The 22,605-nt window shown below is 39.0% G+C and overlaps 2 protein-coding genes across 2 annotated transcripts in view; both read right to left on the reverse strand.

The window, feature by feature from the left end:
* LOC138089584 (nesprin-1-like) overlaps positions 1 to 11,311 on the reverse strand; it is a 64,608-nt gene extending 53,297 nt beyond the window's left edge. Inside the window, exons 1-8 of the mRNA XM_068984967.1 lie at positions 11,307 to 11,311; positions 11,031 to 11,208; positions 10,020 to 10,202; positions 6,972 to 7,115; positions 6,516 to 6,671; positions 4,838 to 5,002; positions 3,091 to 3,263; positions 1,946 to 2,099 (exon numbers count right to left, since the gene is read on the reverse strand). Of these exons, the coding sequence (XP_068841068.1) occupies positions 1,946 to 2,099; positions 3,091 to 3,263; positions 4,838 to 5,002; positions 6,516 to 6,671; positions 6,972 to 7,115; positions 10,020 to 10,202; positions 11,031 to 11,208; positions 11,307 to 11,311 (1,158 nt within the window). The remainder of the gene's footprint in view (positions 1 to 1,945; positions 2,100 to 3,090; positions 3,264 to 4,837; positions 5,003 to 6,515; positions 6,672 to 6,971; positions 7,116 to 10,019; positions 10,203 to 11,030; positions 11,209 to 11,306) is intronic.
* A 110-nt stretch (positions 11,312 to 11,421) lies between these two features.
* Positions 11,422 to 22,605, reverse strand: part of LOC138089585 (nesprin-1-like) — a 155,752-nt gene continuing 144,568 nt past the window's right edge. Inside the window, exons 50-53 of the mRNA XM_068984968.1 lie at positions 20,842 to 21,151; positions 19,288 to 19,452; positions 16,566 to 16,922; positions 11,422 to 11,562 (exon numbers count right to left, since the gene is read on the reverse strand). Coding sequence (XP_068841069.1) covers positions 11,422 to 11,562; positions 16,566 to 16,922; positions 19,288 to 19,452; positions 20,842 to 21,151 — 973 coding nt within the window. The remainder of the gene's footprint in view (positions 11,563 to 16,565; positions 16,923 to 19,287; positions 19,453 to 20,841; positions 21,152 to 22,605) is intronic.

Raw genomic sequence — 22,605 nt, forward strand, 5'->3', positions numbered from 1 at the left:
AACTGAGAACACTGGAGTCACCCTTTGTCCCTCCATCCATGGTGTGATCCTGTTAGTTCCGTCTCTTCACTGTGTCCTGACATGTGTCCTCCTGCTCTTGCAAGCCCCCTAGCCCCTGCTGCTATCATCTTTTCCTTGGACTTTTGTGATATCCTGCTGGGCAGATTCCCTGCCCCCAGCTCCTGCACTGTTCCTTTGTCCACCTTCCACACAGCAGCTTGAGTGATAAAAGGCTTTAATGTTCTAAAGGGGATCGTTTTGCTGTCCAGTTCAAAGCATTGATTATCTTCCCCAGGCTGCGGGGATCAAGTGTGAAATCCACAGGCTTGGATCCTCGTAACAACGTGAGATCTGGTCCCTGCCACCTCCACCACGTCACCTGGACATCCACTCATTGAGTCTCTGCTCCAGTAACAGCCAGCCTTTCTTACAGTTCCCTTTTATCCAACCCAGGTTCTCTCCTCCCCAGGGACCATGGACATGTGGATGATCCCATCTGAAATCCTCCTTTCCCACCTCCTCCCCAACCTGATTTCTCTGCACTGAATTCCTGAGGGCATCATCCCCATCTCCTCTTTCAAGAGGCCTTTCCTGTCCCTCCCCACCCCCGACTCCTTGATGTCTTTATCAACCCAATCCCAATAAATCTCTCATCACTCTCAACGTTTTCTTCATATCACTCTTCCCCAGTTATAATCATTTACTTATTCAATCATTCTCGAATGAGTCCATGTGCAACCTCCAGAGTGAAACCTTGGTCTGTTTTATTTACCTAGAATCAAGCACAATGCTTGCATGTAACAAGTTCTCCATAGTATTTGTTGACTAGATGAATAATGTAATAAATTAAGTAATCATCATAATAATACTATGAAGTCAATAATTATAATTATATGAATTTTCAGATGCAAACAGCAGACCCAGAAATGTTAAGTGGCTTGGCATAGGTCATGCAAGGCCATTTAGTTATTCAGCTAACCTTTACTCAGCATTTGTTCTGTGTCAGAGAGCCACGTGCAAAGGATAAGAAGAAAATTGAGCAACTTTATCCAGTGAGAGAGAGAGAGCAATGTAAGTATAGAGTCTATAAAATTCATCAAGAGATGAGAAAGACAGAGAACAGAAGAACTAATTAAGTCTCCAGTGGCGGTGGTTCCGAGCAAAGATGGGGGCTTCTGAACTAATTCAGAAAGTTAAGTACAAGGTTGCTAGGTACAAGGGTAGGGCTAAGATATTCTGTGAAAAATGGAAGATGTGACAGAAAAAAAAGTTTTACTTCCTAAGGATGAACAGGCTAAAGATACCAAAAGTTATTTGTAGTTGTTGTCATGTCTGACTTTTGTTTGTAGTTGCTAAGTCATGTCTGACTTTTTTGCACCCCCATGGAGTGTAGGTCACCAGGCTCATCTGTCCATGGGATTTTCCAAGCAAGAATACAGGAGTGGGTTGATACTTCTTTCTCAAGGGGATCTTCCCAGCCCAGGGACTGACTATACATCTCCTGCATTGGCAGGTGGATTCTTCACCACTGAGTCACTAGGGAAGCCTGATTAAAACAAACTACAAGTTGCCAAACTTTAAATATTTCATAAAACATAGGTCTATGAAGTTTTCCTGGAAAGGGACATTTTCATTCATTAATAAAACAGCCACAAACAAAAGTTTGTTTAAGAAGCCATTAGAAATTACAGCAAACTCCCCCAACAGAGTTCACCTATGTGGACGGCCCTAGCCTATAGATGGGCATGTTTTTGTAGTTGCTCATTCGTGTCTGACTCTTTGCAACCCCATGGACGGTAGCCTACCAGGCACCTCTGTCCATGGGGATTCTCCAGGGAAGAATACTGGAGTGGGTTGCCATTTCTTTCTCCAGAATGTTTTTGTATAGCCGTGGCAATTCCAAAGCACAGGCAGAGGACAAATCGAATGTGAAACCCAGCCCCACCTTGGCCTTCCCGAGAGCTGCTGTTTTCTCCCGCAGTTCCGCATGCTGCCTCTCAGACTCGTTCAGGCTGGCCTCCATGCCGTCCATCCAGCTGGAAAACTGTCGAACATCATCCTGGTAACTTGTCCACTTAGAAAGAGCTCCTTCAAGTTGACTGCAAGGTAATTGAAAGGACGGTAATCTACACTGAGAAGCCGTCTGCATGCAGTCTGCCTGATCTCTATCACCCTATCTGCTCTGTCCACTTCCCCAGCAGGAAGCCCATAGGTCAGGTCTGGGCAGGCTGGAGGGGGACTGAATGGTCACAGCTTATCAAATCCAAGCCTGGGTCTCTGGACAGCACAACTTTGAGAAGCAAAGGATGGTGAAGTCCAGGCTGACAGGTGGAGAAGCGGGACAGGACATAAAACTTGGATTCATTAACCAAGTCACGTGAGATGCTGGAAGAGGTCTGAAGGCAAAAGGAGAGATGTCCCAAGGAAGGCTTTTCTTGAGTCAAGACTCAAGAAAATAAGAGTATCAATATTTAATTCCACCAAAGGAGAGAAACAAAAAAGGAATAAAAGACAGGAAACTGACTCAGGGCAGTTTGTTTACAAACATTCCAGCTTCACCCCTCACCCCTTTGCTCTCCATGGGTAATCTCCAGAGACGCTGTCTACACTGGCTCCCAGCAGTGCCTTTTGTGGGGGTAAATTCCAGCTCCTACCCTTTACTGACTGCCCTCTTTCCCTCATGGCTCTTTCCCACCACCCACGGGTGTGTTCTGGGGCTACTTCCCAAGGAAACAGTTTAATTTTAACTAATACATCTTCACATGATTAAACATTTATTTATCCTGTGGTTTTTTTGAGCAGTGAACACCAACATGAAGAATAGTTATAGTTGCATAAAAACACAGACACAGTACTGCAGGTCAACATAAATGCAAGCTTGCACCTGCCACTTTCTTTTCTTCCAGGAAGAAAACAGAAAAGAAAGGAGGGAGGGAATGAAGGAAGGAAGGAGGCCAAAAATAAGGGAGCAGGGCAATAGAGAGAGTGAAAGAAACACAAAGAGAGGACAGGGGAAACCCTGTACAGTTACTGAGCTCTTCTGTAGATCTTTTAGCAATGACTTGGCAGTAGCCCTTCAGCTTCACTAACCTTTTACAACGAATTGCTGCAGACAAAAGGGACGCCCACATATCCTTCACACTCGCCAGCTGCTGCTGAATGGCAGGGATGCCTTCCGGGGAGGTGTTCTGAAGGACAGATTCCCCTCTGGTCACTATCATCTTCATCTGGATCTCTTTTTCCTGTTTCACTGATAACAGAGCCTGTAAAAGCCCATACAGAAGTCCTTTGTCATCTGTATGTTTAACATGGCTAGCTTTAAATATTTCAGAGTCCCTGTGCATAGCGGATGACTTGCAGTCCTGTTGAGCCCTGGATCTCTTGGGCTGATCGGAAGGAGGCCAGGAGAGTCACTGGCTGGTGGTATCAGGAACCAGTAACCAGTCACCCACTGGTCTCCAAGTGGCCTTGGCCTTTCAGATCTTTATTATTCTCTGAATGAGTATCCCTGATTTCCACTGAAGTTTAAGTTCACTGTTCACTGTTTTTTAATAAGCAAAAAATAGACAACAATAAGATTCCTAAATTCTCAAAGGTCACAGGATGAAGAGCTCTATGAATGTTAAGGTCTCTCGTACAACAAACTGAAATAGATAAATTCATAGTCTATATTAATTTATGCATTTCAAGTTCTTCACAAGCACTATTCTTTTTCTATATAAGAAAGATGCTTGAATTCAAAGTTATAAAACTGGTGTTTATCACCTAAAAGGTAAAGGTTCGTCTCTCTTCCTCATCTGGACCTTGCCCATCTCTGCAGATTGAGATTCAGCCACTCCTGGCCATCAGCTTCTGCCGCAGCTGCTAGCAGCGACTCACACACCACACCATTGGCTTTCTTCAGCTTTTGCTCATTGGGTTCCATCCTCAAGTCTCAGGTTTCCTGAGAAATCTGCTCCAACTCTCAATCAACACCATCTCCATCTCAGCTCCATCAGCATGCCCCATCTGCTATTACTGTCTCCTGTGCCTCAGCCTCTAGCCTCAGACTATAAAATCCTGAGGACAATGACCATACTTTATTCATTTTTCAATCCTTGGTATCAAGACAGAGCGCCAGTCTCCTAGAAGACACTCAGTGTATAAATGACAGGTGAATGAATGAAGAATGATTGCCTTACCACAAACGTAAACTCATGTTGAATGAATTTCTTATGATGGGAGAAGAATGGACTAACTGATACAAGCAGGCAAGTTAACTGAACAAGATGGGAAATGTTTCTGCCTGATAAAATGTTTCATTGAGGTATTTTCTCAGAATAGATATGTCTGATATCTCTTGAAACTAGCGTATTCACTGGCCATATCAAGCAAGTAACCACCTTTGGGTTGTTATTTCTATTTTTGTAAAGTATTGATGGGCAAGTCTATCTGGGCTCAAATGATTTGGGAATGCTTAGGCAAGGCCTCCCTGTGTCAACAGGATCATAACAGCAGAGTATTCTTGGATTTTTTTTTCTTTTTAATATTTTATTATGTTTTCATTTATTTGGCTGCATAGAGTCTTAGCTGTGGCACGTGGACTCTTTTGTTATAGCACACATATTCTCTAGTTGTGGTGTGCGGGCTTTGAGACACTGCACGGCATGTGGAATCTTAGTTTCCTGACTGGGAATCCAACCAGTGTCCCCTGAATCGCAAAGCAGATTCCTAACCACCGGACCACCAGAGAAGTCCCCATTCTTGGGCTTCTTATCACACCAGGCAGATGGAGAGTTGAGAAATTTTGAGAAAAACAAATTCTGTAAATCAGAGACATTTCTTGTAAAAGACACACCTCAAGCTTGAGCATCCTGCTGTCCAGCACACTCTTGTCAGAGGTCGGGTGGCAGTAAGAATCCAACATGTGGACCGTGTCCGTCATCCAGTCCTGCAGGTCTTTAATTCCCAGGGAGAACTGATTGTGTTCCGCAACAATCCTATCCAGTCTTGACACTTTCTCCTAGAAATGACAGAGACCGTCATCCAGCTGTCCCTTCCATAGAGGCTTCACAGCCTACAGCTATGCAGACTGTAAAGCTAACCCCTGGTCTAAATAACTGATCAGCCATAGGTTCGTACTCTGCATAGATACGATAAAGCCTGTGTTAATCTGTGAGATGGGAAATAGCTTTCTAAAGAGTAAAACTTTGAAGATAATCAGGTCAAGAAGCAGAAAGATTACAATGACAATTTACTGCCCTTCAATTTACTTGCTCTTTATGACAACTGGGGATACTTTTCAGAAATTTCATTAGTTCATTCCTCACACCTTGTCTGGGAAACCCACTGAAGTAGTTTCTGCTTTCAGATCTTCATATTTGGGTCAATACCGCATACTCACGTGACCTACATGATAGCCAATTCAAAAAAACTCAATTATCTGAGATTTTGTAATACCCCTAAATTGGGACCATAAATGTGGATTTATTTATTAATTAAAGTTAACATCCAACACAATGAAGATTTTATGAATATAATTTTTAGCACATAAAGCATTTGAATATCTGTTGATTTTTTGGTACCTAAATAAATACAAAGCAATAGAAAGATGGTCTTAATTTACTCTAGATTTTCTGAATTTATGCCAGATTTTCTAAAAACAAAAAAAGTAACAAAAATAGGTCTAAACATAGTCGCTTCACTCCCAGGCTAATACTATATGACTGTCTCAACGATGTTTTATTGGGGATGCAAACAGCAGGCCAGGAGTAAGCCCACACTCAAACAGGTGAAGCCAAGTTCCAGCAGATTCCCTACATTCTCAGATCTGAAATGCAAAAGAAAAGTATAGGGAACAAATGTCACAAGGCCATAAAATTCAAGGTGGTCTGGCCCTCCACAGTTCAGGATGGGTCTGCTGAATGCTCTAAGTGAGGTCACTGTCGGATCCCATTTACTTTTTTTCTAAGTTGTTAGAAAAGAACTTTCATCTGTTCTTTCAACTGATGGGAATCACTGCCAATTTTGAGCTCTGCTCCAGAATCTGAACTGAAATTCTCAATCAATGCATCTTTGATGACTATGTAATAAATATAAAGAATTGAGACAAATGAAAACAAAAAGTACTATCCGTAAAACTCACTCTTGCTGAGTCCACTAAAATTTAAAAATAGCTTCAAATTTCTGTTTTTTTTGAAAGTAGTTTAATCTGTGTATCTTTAGACCCAGTACTCTGAAGTCTGCCTTCTATTTATGCTTTGAGTCTTCAAAATAAGAGCTCTGGGGAACCATTTCAGGATTAAAGGGAATACTTGGTGTAACCACAGAGATGGAAAGTCTCTTGGATGTTTGAAACCTCCCTTGCTGTTTTCAGACAAGCACGTTGAGATGACGCAGCGCACATGTTTGGCCGGGGTTGCAAGGCTAGGAAGAGCACTTACACGCCTCAGCCCTGCCCCGGGGGCCCCCGGGACACCCGGGCCCCAGCTCTGCACCAGGACGCACACTCACACACAGCACATGGCAGGCGTTACCTTTGTTACATTGCTTAGCGCTAGATACTGAGAAGACAGCTGCGACACCCGGTGCATAAAGCTCCTGCTGGCCGCCTGGCCCTCCCACAGCTGCTGAGCTTTCTCTTTCAGCCTGCGGAGCTGAGGCTCGTAGCAGTTTATTTCCTCAAGGACAGACTGAAAAGCACAAGCAAGTCACTATTAAGAGGCTGCGGAAGAGCACACGGCAGACAGAGCTTTGGCCCCAGGACCGCGGAAACAAACCCTGGAGAGTAATAGACGTGGCCCAAAGGCGTTATTATTTCCAAGCTACACACAATGGAGGGCTCCAGGACCGGACAGATTACACCTCAAAGGAAAGCGGGAGCTCTGAACTCAGGAAAGGGTGCACCCAATCTCAAGACAGCACCGTCTAACTCCAGGGTGCCCGCATGCCTCTGATCTGAAGGTGGGTCAGACCGGCCAGGGGCTCGTCACCTGCAGCTTCTGCTGTTCTCGTCTCTTGGCTGGCAGATCATACAGGCGATTGCTGCTTTCATGAACCATCTTCTCGGTCTTACTCAGCCAGTCCTGTACAGGCTCAGCACTTACTTCAAAGTCCTTCATTTGGATCTTTAGAGTCTATGAGGTTTTAGATAGTGTTAGGGACCCAAAAAAAAAAAAAAACAAAAGTTAATAGTAAGTCTAGAGTCTTAATTTCCTCATTCATAAAATAGAAATATGGTGATGAAGACTAAACACATTAATACATGCTAAGCGGGCACCTACAACAGCTTCACCTTCACTGTTTTGGCAGCTCTAGCCTCTCTCTTAAACATCACACTTATGTTCATTGCTGTTTTCCTGGCCATTACCCACTGGTTATCTTGCAGGCCCATTAAATTTAATATATATTAAGTTGAATGAATCTTTCTATCTCTTCCCCAAACACTTTTTCTACCATATTCAAGACTCCCCTAATGGCATCATCATTCAAGCTATCTTCCAAATGAGAAACTAAAGACTTAAACTTAACTTCTTCTTCCTCGAGCCCCTTGTTAAATCAGCTATCAAATCCTGCCATGTTTTCTCTTAGAGAGAAATCCTTCATCCAATATCATTTCTTTAATCCAGGCCCTTGTCTCTTTCATCTGGACCATTTTGAAAAGCTTTCTCTGGTCTTCCAGCTACTTAACTATTTACCATTCTGGTCTACACTATGGCTAGAGAGTTGAGATTATTTGTCTCTGAAAGACCAGTAGATTCTTCACTCAGCTTTTTTCAATCTTAGAATTAAGCCCTAGTGTCCTAAAACATTCTTTGTATGTAATGAACTTAAAGGGGCTTCCCTCATAGCTCAGTTGGTAAATCATCTGCCTGCAATGCAGGAAACCTGGGTTCAATTCCTAGGTCAGAAAGATTCCCTGGAGAAGGAAATGGCAACCCACTCCAGTATGCTTGCCTGGAGAATCCCATGGACAGAGGAGCCTGACAGGCTACAGTCCACAGGACTGCAAGAGTTGGACACGACTTAGCGACTAAACCGCCACCAGTGAACTAATAATGTCTCTTCTATGCATCTAGAATGGTGTGGGTTATGTTGCATCCTTGGGAAAATTGAGAAAATAAGTGCTGTTCTGGGGTTCAGAAAAGGAATCCTATCCGAGTCAAGGTCAAATTATTTAGTATGCAAGACATTCTACTATCAGGTCCTAATCTTCATCCTTGGTCTTATGTTTGTTGCTCTTCCCACAGTATTTCGCTTGAATGCCAAACATCTTAAAGTCTCCCACTAATAGCTGACACTTAACACCCTGGCCCTGCACATTCCTTCTAACTGAAATGCACGGAGGCCTCTGCAAATTCAAAGAATGTTTAGTTTCCAGATTCAATTAGAATGTCGCCTTTCTGGATACCTTCCTTGATTTCTCCAAACAGAGTCAGTTTCATCCTTCTTTGAGTGATTCCCACATCCTGAGTATACCTATATTGCAACCATTGATTTTTATATTGTTTCCCTCTCCCTGAGGAGAAGGAAAGGTTGCTGCTACTGCTGCTAAGTTGCTTCAGTCATGTTCAACTCTGTGTGACCCCAGAGATGGCAGCCCACTAGGCTCCCCCATCCCTGGGATTCTCCAGGCAAGAACACTGGAGTGGGTTGCCATTTGAAGGAAAGGTTAATACTTTCATATTCCTAACATAGTGCTTGGCACATAATAAGTGTTACTATGTGTATTATTGTGTGTATTAATATAAGTGAAGGAAGAAAGGAGGGAAGACAGGAAGGAAGGAAGGAAAAAAGAGAAGGAAAGAAAGGAAGAAAAATAAGACAAGCAGGAAGGCAAGCAATTGCTGACCTACTACTGGACATTTCTTGAATTAGGTAACCTCATTATACTATATGCACCGCTTTCGACAGGAGATGCTCAGGCCACACGGCACTAATGGTCCCTGCAGGGTTGAGAGCAAATTTCTAGGCACTGCAAGATGGTTCTCTTATCTGTGTCAGATGCTCAACCGTGTCCGACTCTTTGCAACCCCATGGACTGTAGCCTACTAGGCACTTCTGTCCATGGGATTTTACAGGCAAGAATATTGGAGTGGGTTACCATTTCCTCCTCCAGGGGATCTTCCCAACCCACGGATTGAATCTATATCTCCTGTTGCTTCTTCATTGCCGGCAGACTGTTTACCACTTGAGCCATCTGGGCCTCTGCAAAATGGTTATTACTCTCTATTACATGGAGGATGCCTGCCACGAAATGATAGCCACTATTACAGGAGAGAACTACGATGGTCTCTGGTTAGGGAAGAATTGAGGAAACATGCGTTTTCTCTTTCCAGATATTAATTCTCTATTATTAGTTTTCCATCCTTCATTGATTATGGCCATAATTAAATTAAGGCTCTCTTCTGCTAGGAAGCATTTTAAAAGGAAAAAAATAAAATACTTACCATGATGCTTAACTTTCCTCTAAGAGAAGAGTTGGTACACAAAAGAGATTATTTCAAGAAAAAAAATAATTGCATTATGGGGTAATTATGACTATAATAAATTCAAGTTATGTTATCCCTAGGTAAAATAAAATTATTTTGTCTCTCTGTATACTGAACTCCTAAAATCTACTATTTAGTACTTGGTATCTGCATTAGTTATAACACACTGTCTCTTCCATAGCATTTTGCAGCCTTGTGTGGATATTTCTGTTCAGTTCTCCTAGAACAACTTTCACAAATGAAGGACTTCAAGTAAAGATTAAATGGTATTGCCTAAAACTAAAACCAGTTGATCCTGATGGGCTGGTGCATGGGCAAGCCTGTGATAACTGCCTCTATCATGAAGGAAGCTATTAAATTCCTCAGTGAGGTTCACACTTCAACACAGAGCTGATTCTTAAGGTTATCCAGTTATCCAGTCATATTCAGAGAGGGATGACCAAAATCTCTGACAAGGATTTCTAGATGTACTGGATATAATACATTGGATTTTAACAACAACAACAACAAATAACACAGAACGTGTCCACATGGTTGGCTATAGTTTACCTCCAGAGCAGATTCCTTTTGGTGGAGATTCGAATGAAAATTTTTCCAATCTTCTTTTGCAGTTGCAATTTTGGCCTGGATGCCACTAGCTTTCTCTTTGGTCAACAGAGTACACAAAAGTTCTCCTTTAGAAAGCATCATGTTTAGCTTGTGCTGTCCATTTTCACTTTCTGAGAAAAATTCCTTAAAGAAGAGATTAGGCATAATAAAAAGCTCTATACATTAAAATACATGAATTTCCTATTTATTTCTCAATAAAATCAAAGAAAAGAAATTAGCAATTTTTTGCATATAATTGACTAAGATTCTTTTACCCTATTTGTACAATAATACTCTTATGCATTAGTGTATTATGTATGCATTGTATCTAATAATAATCTTATGTAACTGTTACAGGTATTGTGAAAATTAATAAGAAAATCTGCCTAGCATGCTCAAGCACAATGTTTCTCACATACAAAGAGCTTTTATTATCTTCTAAATCCCTATTAATATATAAAAATAGCATGCATTTAGATGCATGGACTAGTTTCTTTTCACCTACACATCAATTGTTTCAAGCAGGGATTTACTTGAAATCTGAGTTTCTTACACAAAACTTTAATAGGATTATAATAAGATCTAGAAGTCAGTGATGCATACTCAGTCACTTAGTCATGTCCGACTCTTTGAGACCCCACAGACAGTAGACCACCAGGCTCCTTTGTCCATGGAATTTTCCAGGCAAGAATACTGAAGTGGGTTGCCAAAAACCTCCTCTAGGGGATCTTCCTGACTCTGGGATTGAACCCGAGTCTCCTGCACTGGCAGGTGGATTCTTTACCTCTGAGTCACCTGGAGCCACTGTTATTACATATTTTCTTTTTTGGCCATATGGTTTGTGAGATTTTGGTTCCCTGACCAGGGACTGAACCCATGCATGTCCCCTGCAGGAGAAGCACAGAGTTCTAACCACTGGACCACTAGAGAATTTTCACCACCATTATTAGAATTAATTGATCACACTCTTACCTGTATTTTCTGAAGACTCGTTGAAACTTCATTGATATTTTGAGGTATGTCAAAGCACTTAGCAGTTGTGATCTTCGCATTAACCAACCACTGTTGGAAATCCTTGAAGGCTCTCAGAAATCTTTGCTGTAAAATCTGTTCTTTATTCTGACAGCCCTTGGATGCTTGCAAGCAAAGACTGGAACCATGATTTGCAGCATTTAACAGGAGAAAAAAAGTAATAAAGTAGATCAAAATAATGTTCAAGAAAATCAACAGCCCTTAGTATACACTCACATCATTTGATAATATATTTAAAGATTAATTTATATTATTACTGAACTCACAACTTAAACAAACCTCTGACTTCTTATCTGTGTAAAAATATTGTGAATGCCCATAAGGTTTATGCTCACCAGTTATACTCTTTAATCAAGTCAGAAACTTTTCCACTGTATGTACTCAAGTCTCCGGAAAATCGACAAAGTTCATTCAGTTGAGACTTGAGATTCTCCGTCTGAGGCTCTGCTTTTTGTAGAGCATCCAGTATCTCCTACCAGGAAATAACCAGGCAAAAGAGCAGCTGCTTAAACTGGGCAATTTCCACATCCTCATACGATACACATGTAAATCACATAATAAATTATTAGTGGAGGAAGAACCAACCCAGTAGATTCAGTAACGAGATGAGGCCTATTTTCAGGATTCCCACTGGCAGATGATAGCACTTGGTTATTTTGCATCTTTTTCTAGGAAGAGCTAAGTTCTCAAGTATCCAGCATTGCCGGATAGTCAAATGATCAAGTGGTCAAGTAACTTACAGTGGAATGAGAAAAAGAAAGACAAGAATAGCCTGCTGCTAAGTCACTGCAGTCGTGTCCGACTCTGTGCGACCCCACAGATGGCAGCCCACCAGGTTCCCCCATCCCTGGGATTCTCCAGGCAAGAGTACTGGAGTAGGGTGCCATTTCCTTCTCCAATGCATGAAAGTGAAAAGTGAAAGTGAAGTTGCTCAGTCATATCCGACTCTTAGCGACCCCATGGACTGAAGCGAACCAGGCTCCTCCATCCATAGGCAAGAGTCCTGGAGTGGGGTGCCATTGCCTTCTCTGAAGAATAGCCTAAATTGTTCAAAAACATTCTGACTAGGCCATTGGAAGATGTGCATGGGTATATACAGTTTAAAGGTGAAAAGAAATCATTTCAAAGCAAAGCAATACTAACTTTGGATTAAAAAATACATGTAGCAATTGAATTTATGTAGTATATATACAGTTAACTTTTACATTAAGAATCTCTTATATTTCAGAGGTCTAATTTAAGTAGTAATTTATTCCTTTCATAGTTTCATTCATCTAGTCATCAAATATCTGCTAAATATCTAGTATGTATCAATCATTTTGCTGGATTCTGGCACTCTCAAAACAACTAAAGGTATGATTTTTGTACTTGAAGAGCTCACAATTTAATAGATGAGAGAGAGAGACGTGATTAGTCACAATATTGTGAAATTTAAATCCAAAACAAAGTATTGGGACTTGACAAGGACACCTCTGAAACCACATGGTCTACTGAGTTACACAAGGTGCTTTGCAACAGAGTTTTCTTATAGCATTGTTGCAAGGAACACGTGAGATCTTCCTGGCACATCAATAACCTAATTAGTAAAGACAGCAGGCTATTTAAGTGGGACTATGTAGATAATATTATCTCCAAGTTAAAAAAAAATATTACGGAGGAGGGGCAAGAAGATGAGTAACTACTCAAATAGCTGTTGCCGTTACTATTACTGTTCTCAGAGATATTTATCAAGACATGGCCTAGATTTGTAGGAAAACCAGGCCTCTCAACAAAGTAGATCTGTGTTTGCATTTCTCATCCTAGAAAATGGCACCACTGTTATCCCACTGATCTAAATCAGAAAACTTCTCACTCCACACAAGATGAATGAGGTCTGTTCTATTATAGGTCTTAACTCTTAATCAGCTCTCTTTCCCTCTGCTTCTTGACTCTCAGCGCCCGTCTGCTCTCAAATGGCACAAGGTTCTCTGATTGTGAATCCCGTTCTCTAGTTGTTGCCTGTGTTTTCTCATTCCTCAGTAATTCTGGATCTTGATACTGTTCTTCCACCTCTCTCATCTGGTCAATTTGTAATCAAGACTCAGCTCAAATCAGGGCTTCTCTAAGGATTTTCTGCTCTCTTTCCCACCTCTTAGGGGATTATCTTGAGGACACACAGCACCATGTCCACACTCATCACCAGCCAGCATCCATACTGGTCTTGAACTTCTTGGCTTTTCCACCTAGACCATGATTCTCAGAGGAGGGATGAAGTTCCCTTGGTTTGAAAATTCTTTTTAGGTTAGTGGCTGGGCTACAGAGGAGTATAAGATGTTTTTATTTATGAAATTCACAAATAATTAGAAAGTTTCTCTCCAAAACTCCAAACACTAGTAACTACCATTTTACACCACATTGAACCTTTTATTTAAGGGAAAATGTTATGAGAACTAAAGAAATTTACCACATACCAAAAAAAGTAAAAAGAACCAGAAAAGCTTTTGACTAAAAAAAAAAAAAAAAATCACCTCCCCTGGTGGCTCAGAAGGTAAAGCGTCTACCTGCAATGCAGGAGACCTGGGTTCTATTCCCAGGTTGGGAAGATCCCCTGGAAAAGGAAATGGCAACCCACTCCAGTATTCTTGCCTGGAAAATTCCATGGACAGAGGAGCCTTGCAGGCTACAGTCCATAGGGTCACAAAGAGTCGGACACGACTGAGCGACTTGACTACACTAAACATAAATTAAAGCATTTTGGCAGTCTCTCATTTTATAACTATCAGGTTGTATAATTCTGTTTCAGTTAAGTCCTAAAATGTATTTTTTCCCCCTTAGAGGTTCTATAGGTTAATAAAATTGTGAAATCTCTAAGGTTAATAACCTTAGAAATTAAAAAAATATGAGTTTTGCAAACATAGTGAATAAGATACTTTGCAACATGATTTAACATAGTTTATAGATGATGATCCATTTTTATTTTTTTAAAGATTTCTTGACTCTCATCATTTAATTGTGGAATAAACACTTGTGGAATTTTATGTCTATTACTGTGATTTTCAACAATGACAATCCCCACCTCCAACAAACAGCAAAACAATGTCAAAGAACCCTGGCAAATCCATTATTTTGTAAAATGTCCTATGCATCCATCGTCATGGAAGTATTATCATTATTTTTTAAAATTAAAAGCTTTTCCTAGCTTTATTGAAATGCAATTGATAAGCAACACTGTATAAATTTAAGGTGTACAACGTGTTGATAAGGTACATTTATATATTGTAAATGATTATCACTAGACCATTAGCTCACACCTCCATCCCATCACATAATTACCATTTCCTTTTTTGTGTGTGGTGAGAAAATTTATTATGTTTTTATCTTCTATTTTTTCCTGGTTTTATTGGGATATAATTGACATACAGCACTGTTTAAGCTTAAGGTGTACAGCATAATGTTATCTGTGTTAAGATTAAAATATCATTATTAAAAATAAAAGGAAATCTGAATATTGGGAGGTGATGTAGTATTATCATCTAAACTATGAACTTTGGAGCCAAATCTGGAAGTAGATCTAAGCGAAGGGCTGGCAACTTTGGATTGCCAGCACAAATAATAATCTATATTCTTTTCTTGAGATTCCAAGAAATGTTAACATTGTTTTAACATTAGTATAAATGTGCCAAACCTGTCCTCTTTTAAACAGAAAATTAAAAAGGCCACTCTCAGGTAAAATCCAGGGAGAAATGTTATCTTAGTTTACCATGCAGTTGTCTACCAAAAATAGAAGAGGAGAGTCTTAACTTTTGCTCTTGAATTTAAGTCAAGGTACTATATACAAGTTATATAAAATCAGTATGGAAATTCAAGGTTGTTTTTCTTGCTCAGTGATTTTGAATAAATTAAGCAGTTCCAGTATGTTTTTTTTTCTTAATTTTCTGAATTACATTCCTATGACCACCTAAGGCATACCTCTATGTATTGGCTACTACAGTATTTCGAAAAGTGATTGGGATATTTCTTTAAATTATGTACAACCCAAAGTGTTGGTGTTTTGCATGGTCACAAGTGCAGCATTCCTTAATTATTTCTGTTATTTGTCACAAGTGTTACTTAAAGAACAAAGTATCTATTGCATGAAGACATTATGACCTTTATCTCTTCGTTTAAACAAACTTCAAGGTAACTGGACTTCTAAAGCAAAAAAAAAAAAAAAAAGTTCATTTTCTCTTTACACTATCATGTGCATTTTTTTATAGGTTTCACAGATTACTTTCATTAGTAGTATGAATAAAAAATGATAGCTCAAAACTAATTCAATCTAAATATAACCAAATCTTTCTTTAAAAAAAATTCATCATATTAATGGAAGAGAAAGAAAAGGAAACACAAAAGAACTAAAGCATAATAATTCATTTTTTTATACCAGAGTGAATAATATTGACCACATGGGACAATTACTGACTTTCTTCTCCTTGTTTTACAGAACTACTTTCTGTGCTTTATTCTAGAGCTTGAGCCTAAAGGATAGGAAACGCGAGAAAACAAACAAAAATCCTAGAAACATTATAAATTAAATAGTATAAGAGATGATTATGAAGTTTTATTTTATTTTGAGGGTGTTATATTTGTTTCAGATACTTGACTTAAGACAGGGTTGGAAATACTGCAAGACTTTCTTACTAGCTGGAGATGTTTTGAAATGAATAACATAAATAGAAACAGAGAAGTTTACTAAACTTCCTTTTAAGGACATCTATGATTCACAGCACTCTAAAACTGCACATATCGAAAGGTTTTTCTGAGATATTATTTAACAGTAAAAGAATGAAAGAAGATTTCAAGCTTCTGCCCATTATTCACTCTTCCTTTTATGCTTTCCTTCCTCACATTCTGAAAGGGCGGCTATTAGTTAAAAAAAAAAAAAAGTTCACAAGGCAACTGGCGAGCATGACTAGCAGTTCTGTTAACGGATTAATTCAAACACAGCTGTCAAATCCACACACAGGAGAGCTAATCAGGGTGAAAACTATTAGTTGTGCTTTAGGAGATTACCAAACATTTCTTTCAAAGCTATGAATTCAATCATTTAATTGTTGGAAATAATTCCCTGGCAGGAAAACAGCTCTGACTCTCTGTCTATTTATGCCTCTACCCACAGGCCACTGTTTTCAGACTGAATAGCTGAAAACAACATTACAAACTCTTACATCATAAGAATGAAAGTGAAATATTCCCACTATCAGTAAACGCTTCGTACGGTAAAATGAAAGAAAACCTCTTTTTCCCTTATGTCTATATTTTTACAGTACTTTGACTTATGAAAAAAGGAAATGGAGCAGCTTTACAAATATAATTAGATGAATACTTATTTTTCCAAATATGAATGTTGCATGTTTTTAGTTAGCAAGGAATTTTTTGTTGTTGTTGTTTAGCAATAAAGAAAGGCAAACAAACATTTTAGCATAATCCCCCAGCAGACACAGGAAGCCAACTTACCCTGCCCTTCTGCCAGCATTCCACCAGCTCCTTATCTGTGTTCTTGCCTTCCAGGAGGGCTAACTGCTGAGTCCAGCTTGTCAGGAGGGCACTAAACTGTTCAAGGGCCTGCTCCAGCTGAGCCACTTGGCCTGAGAACTCCTGCTCCGAAAGGGCCATTTGGCTAACCAGGTTCTCCAAGCTGGTCTGCGTTTGGAAAACGCCGTCTTCCCACTGCTTCCAGTCCGCACGCAGGGCCTGCATCTCCGTGTGCAAGAGCTCACAGCCACTGGCAGTCGTGTTCTGTTTCACGGCAGGGGCCAGAGACTCCACTCTGCTTAGGCGGCTTGCACCAATCTCTCTGGAATCCATCAGCTCCTGTAATGGAATATCACCATGGCAACCGAGGAGGCTCTGAGTCACTTGGCCTGCAAGTTTCCAAATGTGTACAGAGGGGGACCCTGTCCTGCTAGGAAGTTTTAGCAAGTGTGCCACAAGGAACTGGATTCAATTCATCCGCCCCCTCCTAAGTTATTATAGTAGAGAATTAGCATTGTGAGCTTCAAGGTCTGTGGCGAAGTAAACTGAGCAATCTGCAACATCCTGAAACAGACTAAAGGGGAACCCTGAAATCTGGCGTTGTTGGAATATGTGAAACTATTTTGATAGTGATTTGAATGTTTACCTGTGGTGTATTGCTCCTATAAAGGTGTGAATCTTATTTTTTCCTAAGTTGACATCAAGACAAGTGAACAAGGATTGTGGCAGAACTGTCCTCTGCTCTTGTCTCTACCCCATTTCCATCTTCTTCCCCGAAGTGGTGGCTTAAACGACACTTCTGTTCCACTAGGAATCAAGCTAACCCATCACAACAAAAGAATAAGCCCTCCTCAATTTCAAATACTTCAGTATGTTAATATTTTCATATGAGATATTTTAAGTATGAAATAGTTCAGTATGCAGGCTTCCCTGATAGCTCAGTTGGTAAAGAGTCCGCCTGCAATCCAGAAGACGTTGGTTAGATCCCTGGGTTGGGAAGATCCCCTGGAGAAGGAAACAGCTACCCACTCCAGTTTTCTGGCCTGGAGATTTCCATGAACTGCATAGTCCATGGGGTCCCAAAGAATTGGACACAGCTGAGCGACTTTCACTTTTACTTTCACTTTCAGCATGTTAACTACATATTTTTTATAGTAACTAAAATAAATCATTCACAGACATACTTAAGCTGAAAGCTCAAAACAACCTTTATACAGCATTTATTTATTACTATTCTTCTTACTTTTGAGAACCTCACTAGAAATTCAACAATTTAACTGCAACTTTTAGGCTTAAAGCACACAAATACCCTAAAAGATAACAAGATAAACTTATGTATTGCTAATTAGGTAAAATAGTGGTATTTCTTGCTAAGAATAGATTTCTCTACAGAATCTATTCTGATGTTTATATATTTATGTATCCATTATTTTTGTTAATTTTAATACAAATTTATGACTTAGCTCCTGGACTGCTAAAATACTTTAGGCACATGATCTAATTTAGTCCTCATAATGACTCTTTGAGGCAGCTACTATTGTTACTCTGATTTTTACCGATGAAGAGAGAGGTTGAGGCTTGAGGACATCAAGTAACTTGCCCTAAGAAAAGCAGTAGGGATAAGATGTAGCATTAGGGTCCAATTCTAGAGCCTGAACTTGTGAGCTAGGGTTATATTTGCTGTATGATTTTACAAGCATCAGTTTGTGCATCCTCATTCCTTCCCACACTTCAAGTTCCTTGAAGGCTGTACAACCTTCATTGAATAAATGGATAGGGGTGAGTGAATGGAGGAAAAAATCAAAATATTAGTGAAGAATATAGCAAAGCATTTTATGGAATCACACAGGTAATAAGAATTTTAGAAGTGGCTTTCTGTGGTTATCTCATTTAAAACCTGTGCAGTCGTAGTAAGATTTAAATAAGATAATGCTTTCTGAACATTTAAGAGTAAACTTTCAAAATGTAGTTATTGTCACTATCATCAAAGAGTATTTTTATGTTCTGATTTCCAGGTATCAGAACACAATCCCAGTGTTCTATTCCTGACCCCATTTATGCTATGTATTCCAACATTTCCTCATGTACAACTGAACAATTGAAAATATCACCATTTCCTGGTTCTCAGATTAAAATCTATTACTTCCACAGAGAGGAAATTAATGCAATTTAATATTCAAGTAAATAGAAATATACTTGTTCCAGCTCCCTCAGATATGTGAACTTCTTTTTTTTTTTTAAAGTAGACCTTATAAGCAGGAACCTATTTTAATGCTCTTAAAATGACTGATTTCTACTATGCTGTCATACTGTTGGCTAAGAAAACAGAATAAAACAAGTGAATTATTCAAATACTTCTAACCGAGTTACTTTATAAACTTTTCTTCCACTGTGCTAGAAAATAGTATCTCATTTTGTCAGCCCAATCTGGTGCATATTTCGTAGGCCTCGATGCTACAATAATAAGCACATTTGCACACAGAAGCATCCATGGACAGTGGTCCATTTCCTCGCAAGTGTACCATGTTTTGAATTTCCTTTTTCCTCCTACTTATATTTTTGATTCATGAGGTACAAGGTAATAAATGCCAACAAATAGAAAACAGGATGAAAATATTTTAAATAAACTTATCCACAGAATCTTCATCACAGGAATGTGATACCCAAGAACCAATGCAGTTATACCATCCGTCTGTTTTCTGACCTTAATTTTAGATAATTTTTTCTGGGTGGCTGGTGAATCTCCTGACATATCTGACCACCGATGAAGTTCTTCCTTTGCTGAATGGAGCCAATCCGTGAATTCTTGGACTGCGTCTAAATACACGAGATGGTCTTTGACAATCTCTTCTACTTTCCTCATTTTCTCCTGGTAGAGAAAGAAGAGTACTTTAACAGTAATCATTATTCAGAATCTGAAATCAGACAAGGCAGCAGGTGTCTTAATGATCTTAAAAGATTTTTTTCTTATTTTTGAATTTTCTCTATGTCTAATATCTCAAAATGAAAAAAAAATCGAATCTTAATTAGACTGAAAGACTGTGAAGAAGTGATCATTTTCCTTTAAGTTTTCCTTGGTCTAGCTTAGAATAAAAACCTATGCTTAATGAATGTTGACTAACATCCCTCACTAATAATCCACTTAATTATTATATTATTATCACTGTTCTTATTGTTCAAGAAATTATTTGTGTTGCCTTTGGGTACAGTATTCTGCTCAGCACTTAAAATAAATTTGCTCATTTAATCCTCATAACAGCTATGTGATATAGATAATATTATTTAACTATATTATGAGAAAGGACCTTTAGAGGTTACAGAGGTTAAGTAACATGCCCAAAGTCATACATCCGAAAAAGTGTCAAAGCCAGAATTCAAATTTGTAGGTCTTTGTAACTGAAGTCATAGCTCTTAATCATTACCAAAATAAAAATTAAGATAAACTAACACATATGTTAAAAACTGTAGTACTAATAATACAAAGATTTCCCCAAAGGAAGCAAGAGAGGGAAAAAATCTTCCTTATTTTCTTTAACATTCTCACATACATGCAAAAGAAAAGTCATGGAGGAAAGTAATGATTCAGAGATAGAACTGAGAGAAAATCTTCATATTACATGAAGGAGCCAATTTCTTGGAGAACAGAAAAATGAATGTTTTACTAAAATGAGAAATAGAATACTTGGTACATGACTGAAATCTGGGAGGTGAATAGACTTGCACCTAACATAACAAATATAAGTGGCAGCAAAAGCAAAAGAGCTCTAAACTGACAGCTGAGCCTCAGACAGTCTTACAAAGAAAAGAAATGGGTTGATTAACGTTCTGAGTGGAGCAGGATGAAAAACAAAGAATAAAAAATCATCCCAAAATTGCATAGAGAGAAAAATTCATGGGCATCCATTGGTGAGAAATGACCCTTTATGTAAGGTATCTGTTCACTACAGATATAGTTTCATGTTTTATTTCTATTTTTAAAAATTTTAGTTGGAGAATAATTGCTTTACAATGTTATGTTGGTTTCTGCTGTACAACAAAGCGAATAAGCCGTATATATATGTGTGTATATATATATATATATATACATATACATAATGTGTAGATATATACATAATGTATATATAATATATATATTATATATATATCCCCTCCCTCTTCAGCCTCCCTCACAACCTCCACACCAATTCCCCTAAATTTTAACCTACAGTGTATTCTTTACCTGAACCTTGATGTGTTTCCTTTGCTATAAAGCACTAACCTTGGAAACGGTCAGTATGTCATTAAACTGTGTTTTCAGCTCCTCTTGAGCTGTATCCGTGAAAGCCTCATCCTCAGTCTTCTGGTAGAGCTCCCTGGCCTTTGTCGTGAGTCGCTGCAGGGCTCCGGCGTGGTCTTCTGCCTCTGATACAATGGACTGAAAGTGATCCAGGAGGGAAAACTTCTCTTTCAGACCAGGCTGTAGTTGCAAGGGATGTTCTACTTTTTGATCCACCGATTCCATCCACTGCTCCAACTGGTTTTTCCACTCTAGATAGTCATTCCATTGGCTAATCACAGATTCTAAAGTGCTAGAATCAACGTCACATATTACAAAAGTAAGTTATCGTCACATCTCTACTAAAAACCAACCATGAGGGCACTGCACCTATGTAAGCTCTTTTACTGAATGGTATGGTAAGTGATGAAAACACTGTTTTTAAGTGAAGGGAAAACATTACTCTTCTGACCTACAACACAGCTTCTTCCAAATAAAAATAAATTTATGCCAAAAATTGAAGATGTCTTAGTCGCATATGCATCTGGAGATTTGTCTTCCAAATGCTAATTGCCCTAAATGAATAGACACATATGCATGTTACATTGTCAAAATATCAGCCCGGGAGCACCCGTTAAATTTTATTTAATATACATTAATTCTGTATTTTCTTGGATTTGGTTTATTCTATTAAAGATGATGGAATACAAAATGTAAAGTATTCTTTTGGGTAAATGACATAATTAGATTGATTTTTTCACTTGCAGATATAATGTATAATGTTTAGTGCTTCTGTGTTGAATGTGTGAAGGGATGAAGGCTCAATGTGTTAATAATATTAGAAATATAGTCACGTAAGTTAACAGTCAAGACAAAACCTCTCCCGATAGTCAACTAAAAGCCTTTCTAAACTGGCATTTTTAAAATACCTCCAACATTTAGCTTTACAAACTATTCTAACTCATCTTCAGTGACCCCTCCCACTGTCCCTTGCATATAATTCTATGATCCTGAAGTTATTATATCTGTGGTGAATGTACTTCTAAATTGTTTCTTTTGCTCAAATTTTCCCCTTTGCACCAATATATACCTCATCATATATGCCTTAAAGCCCTATTCTTTCTGCAAATAATTTTCTGGAAAGTCCAAATCCATCTCACTTCTCCAGACGCCATCCAAGCCCTACTCTCTTCCACAGTCCACAGCATCTTAGGAACACAATCTGAGTCAGAGGCTTGGTTTTATTTATTTATTTTTTTGAATGTACCCTACCCTAGCTTTTGAGCACTGAGAGAGCAAAAACTACTTTGTTTCATTATTTTAGCACAATAATTTGAGCACTGCTACTGCTCAAAATGCAGTTTCCAAAGTTAATTCCTTGCTGAAAGAGAAGAATCAAATATTTAAATCCGCTTCCTGTATTTAACATCTTATTCTAACATCCAGAAAATATTCACACATATTGCTATTCACTTTTATGAAGTTGGCCTGTTACCAAGCATTGGGGAGTTTAGTTCATGCCCCAGCAGTCTGATCTATAGAATAATAGAACTATGGAATCTGATTTTTTTTTTCCTTTGCTGACCATTATGAGTTGTGATGAAGATTCAAAATCCTGCTGACTCTTTGGAGTTACCACCTACCCTCCATCTTCAAAGGGAACAAAACAAAGCACAACTCTGCAAATTTTAGCTGTCACCATGGTTCACTGTTTACACTGCAGTGAGTAACTGGAGTGTTATTTTGTTTTGTGATGAGCTCTAATCT

The sequence above is a fragment of the Capricornis sumatraensis genome, chromosome 13 (genome assembly GCF_032405125.1).
Source record: "Capricornis sumatraensis isolate serow.1 chromosome 13, serow.2, whole genome shotgun sequence".
Taxonomy (NCBI): Eukaryota; Metazoa; Chordata; class Mammalia; order Artiodactyla; family Bovidae; genus Capricornis; species Capricornis sumatraensis.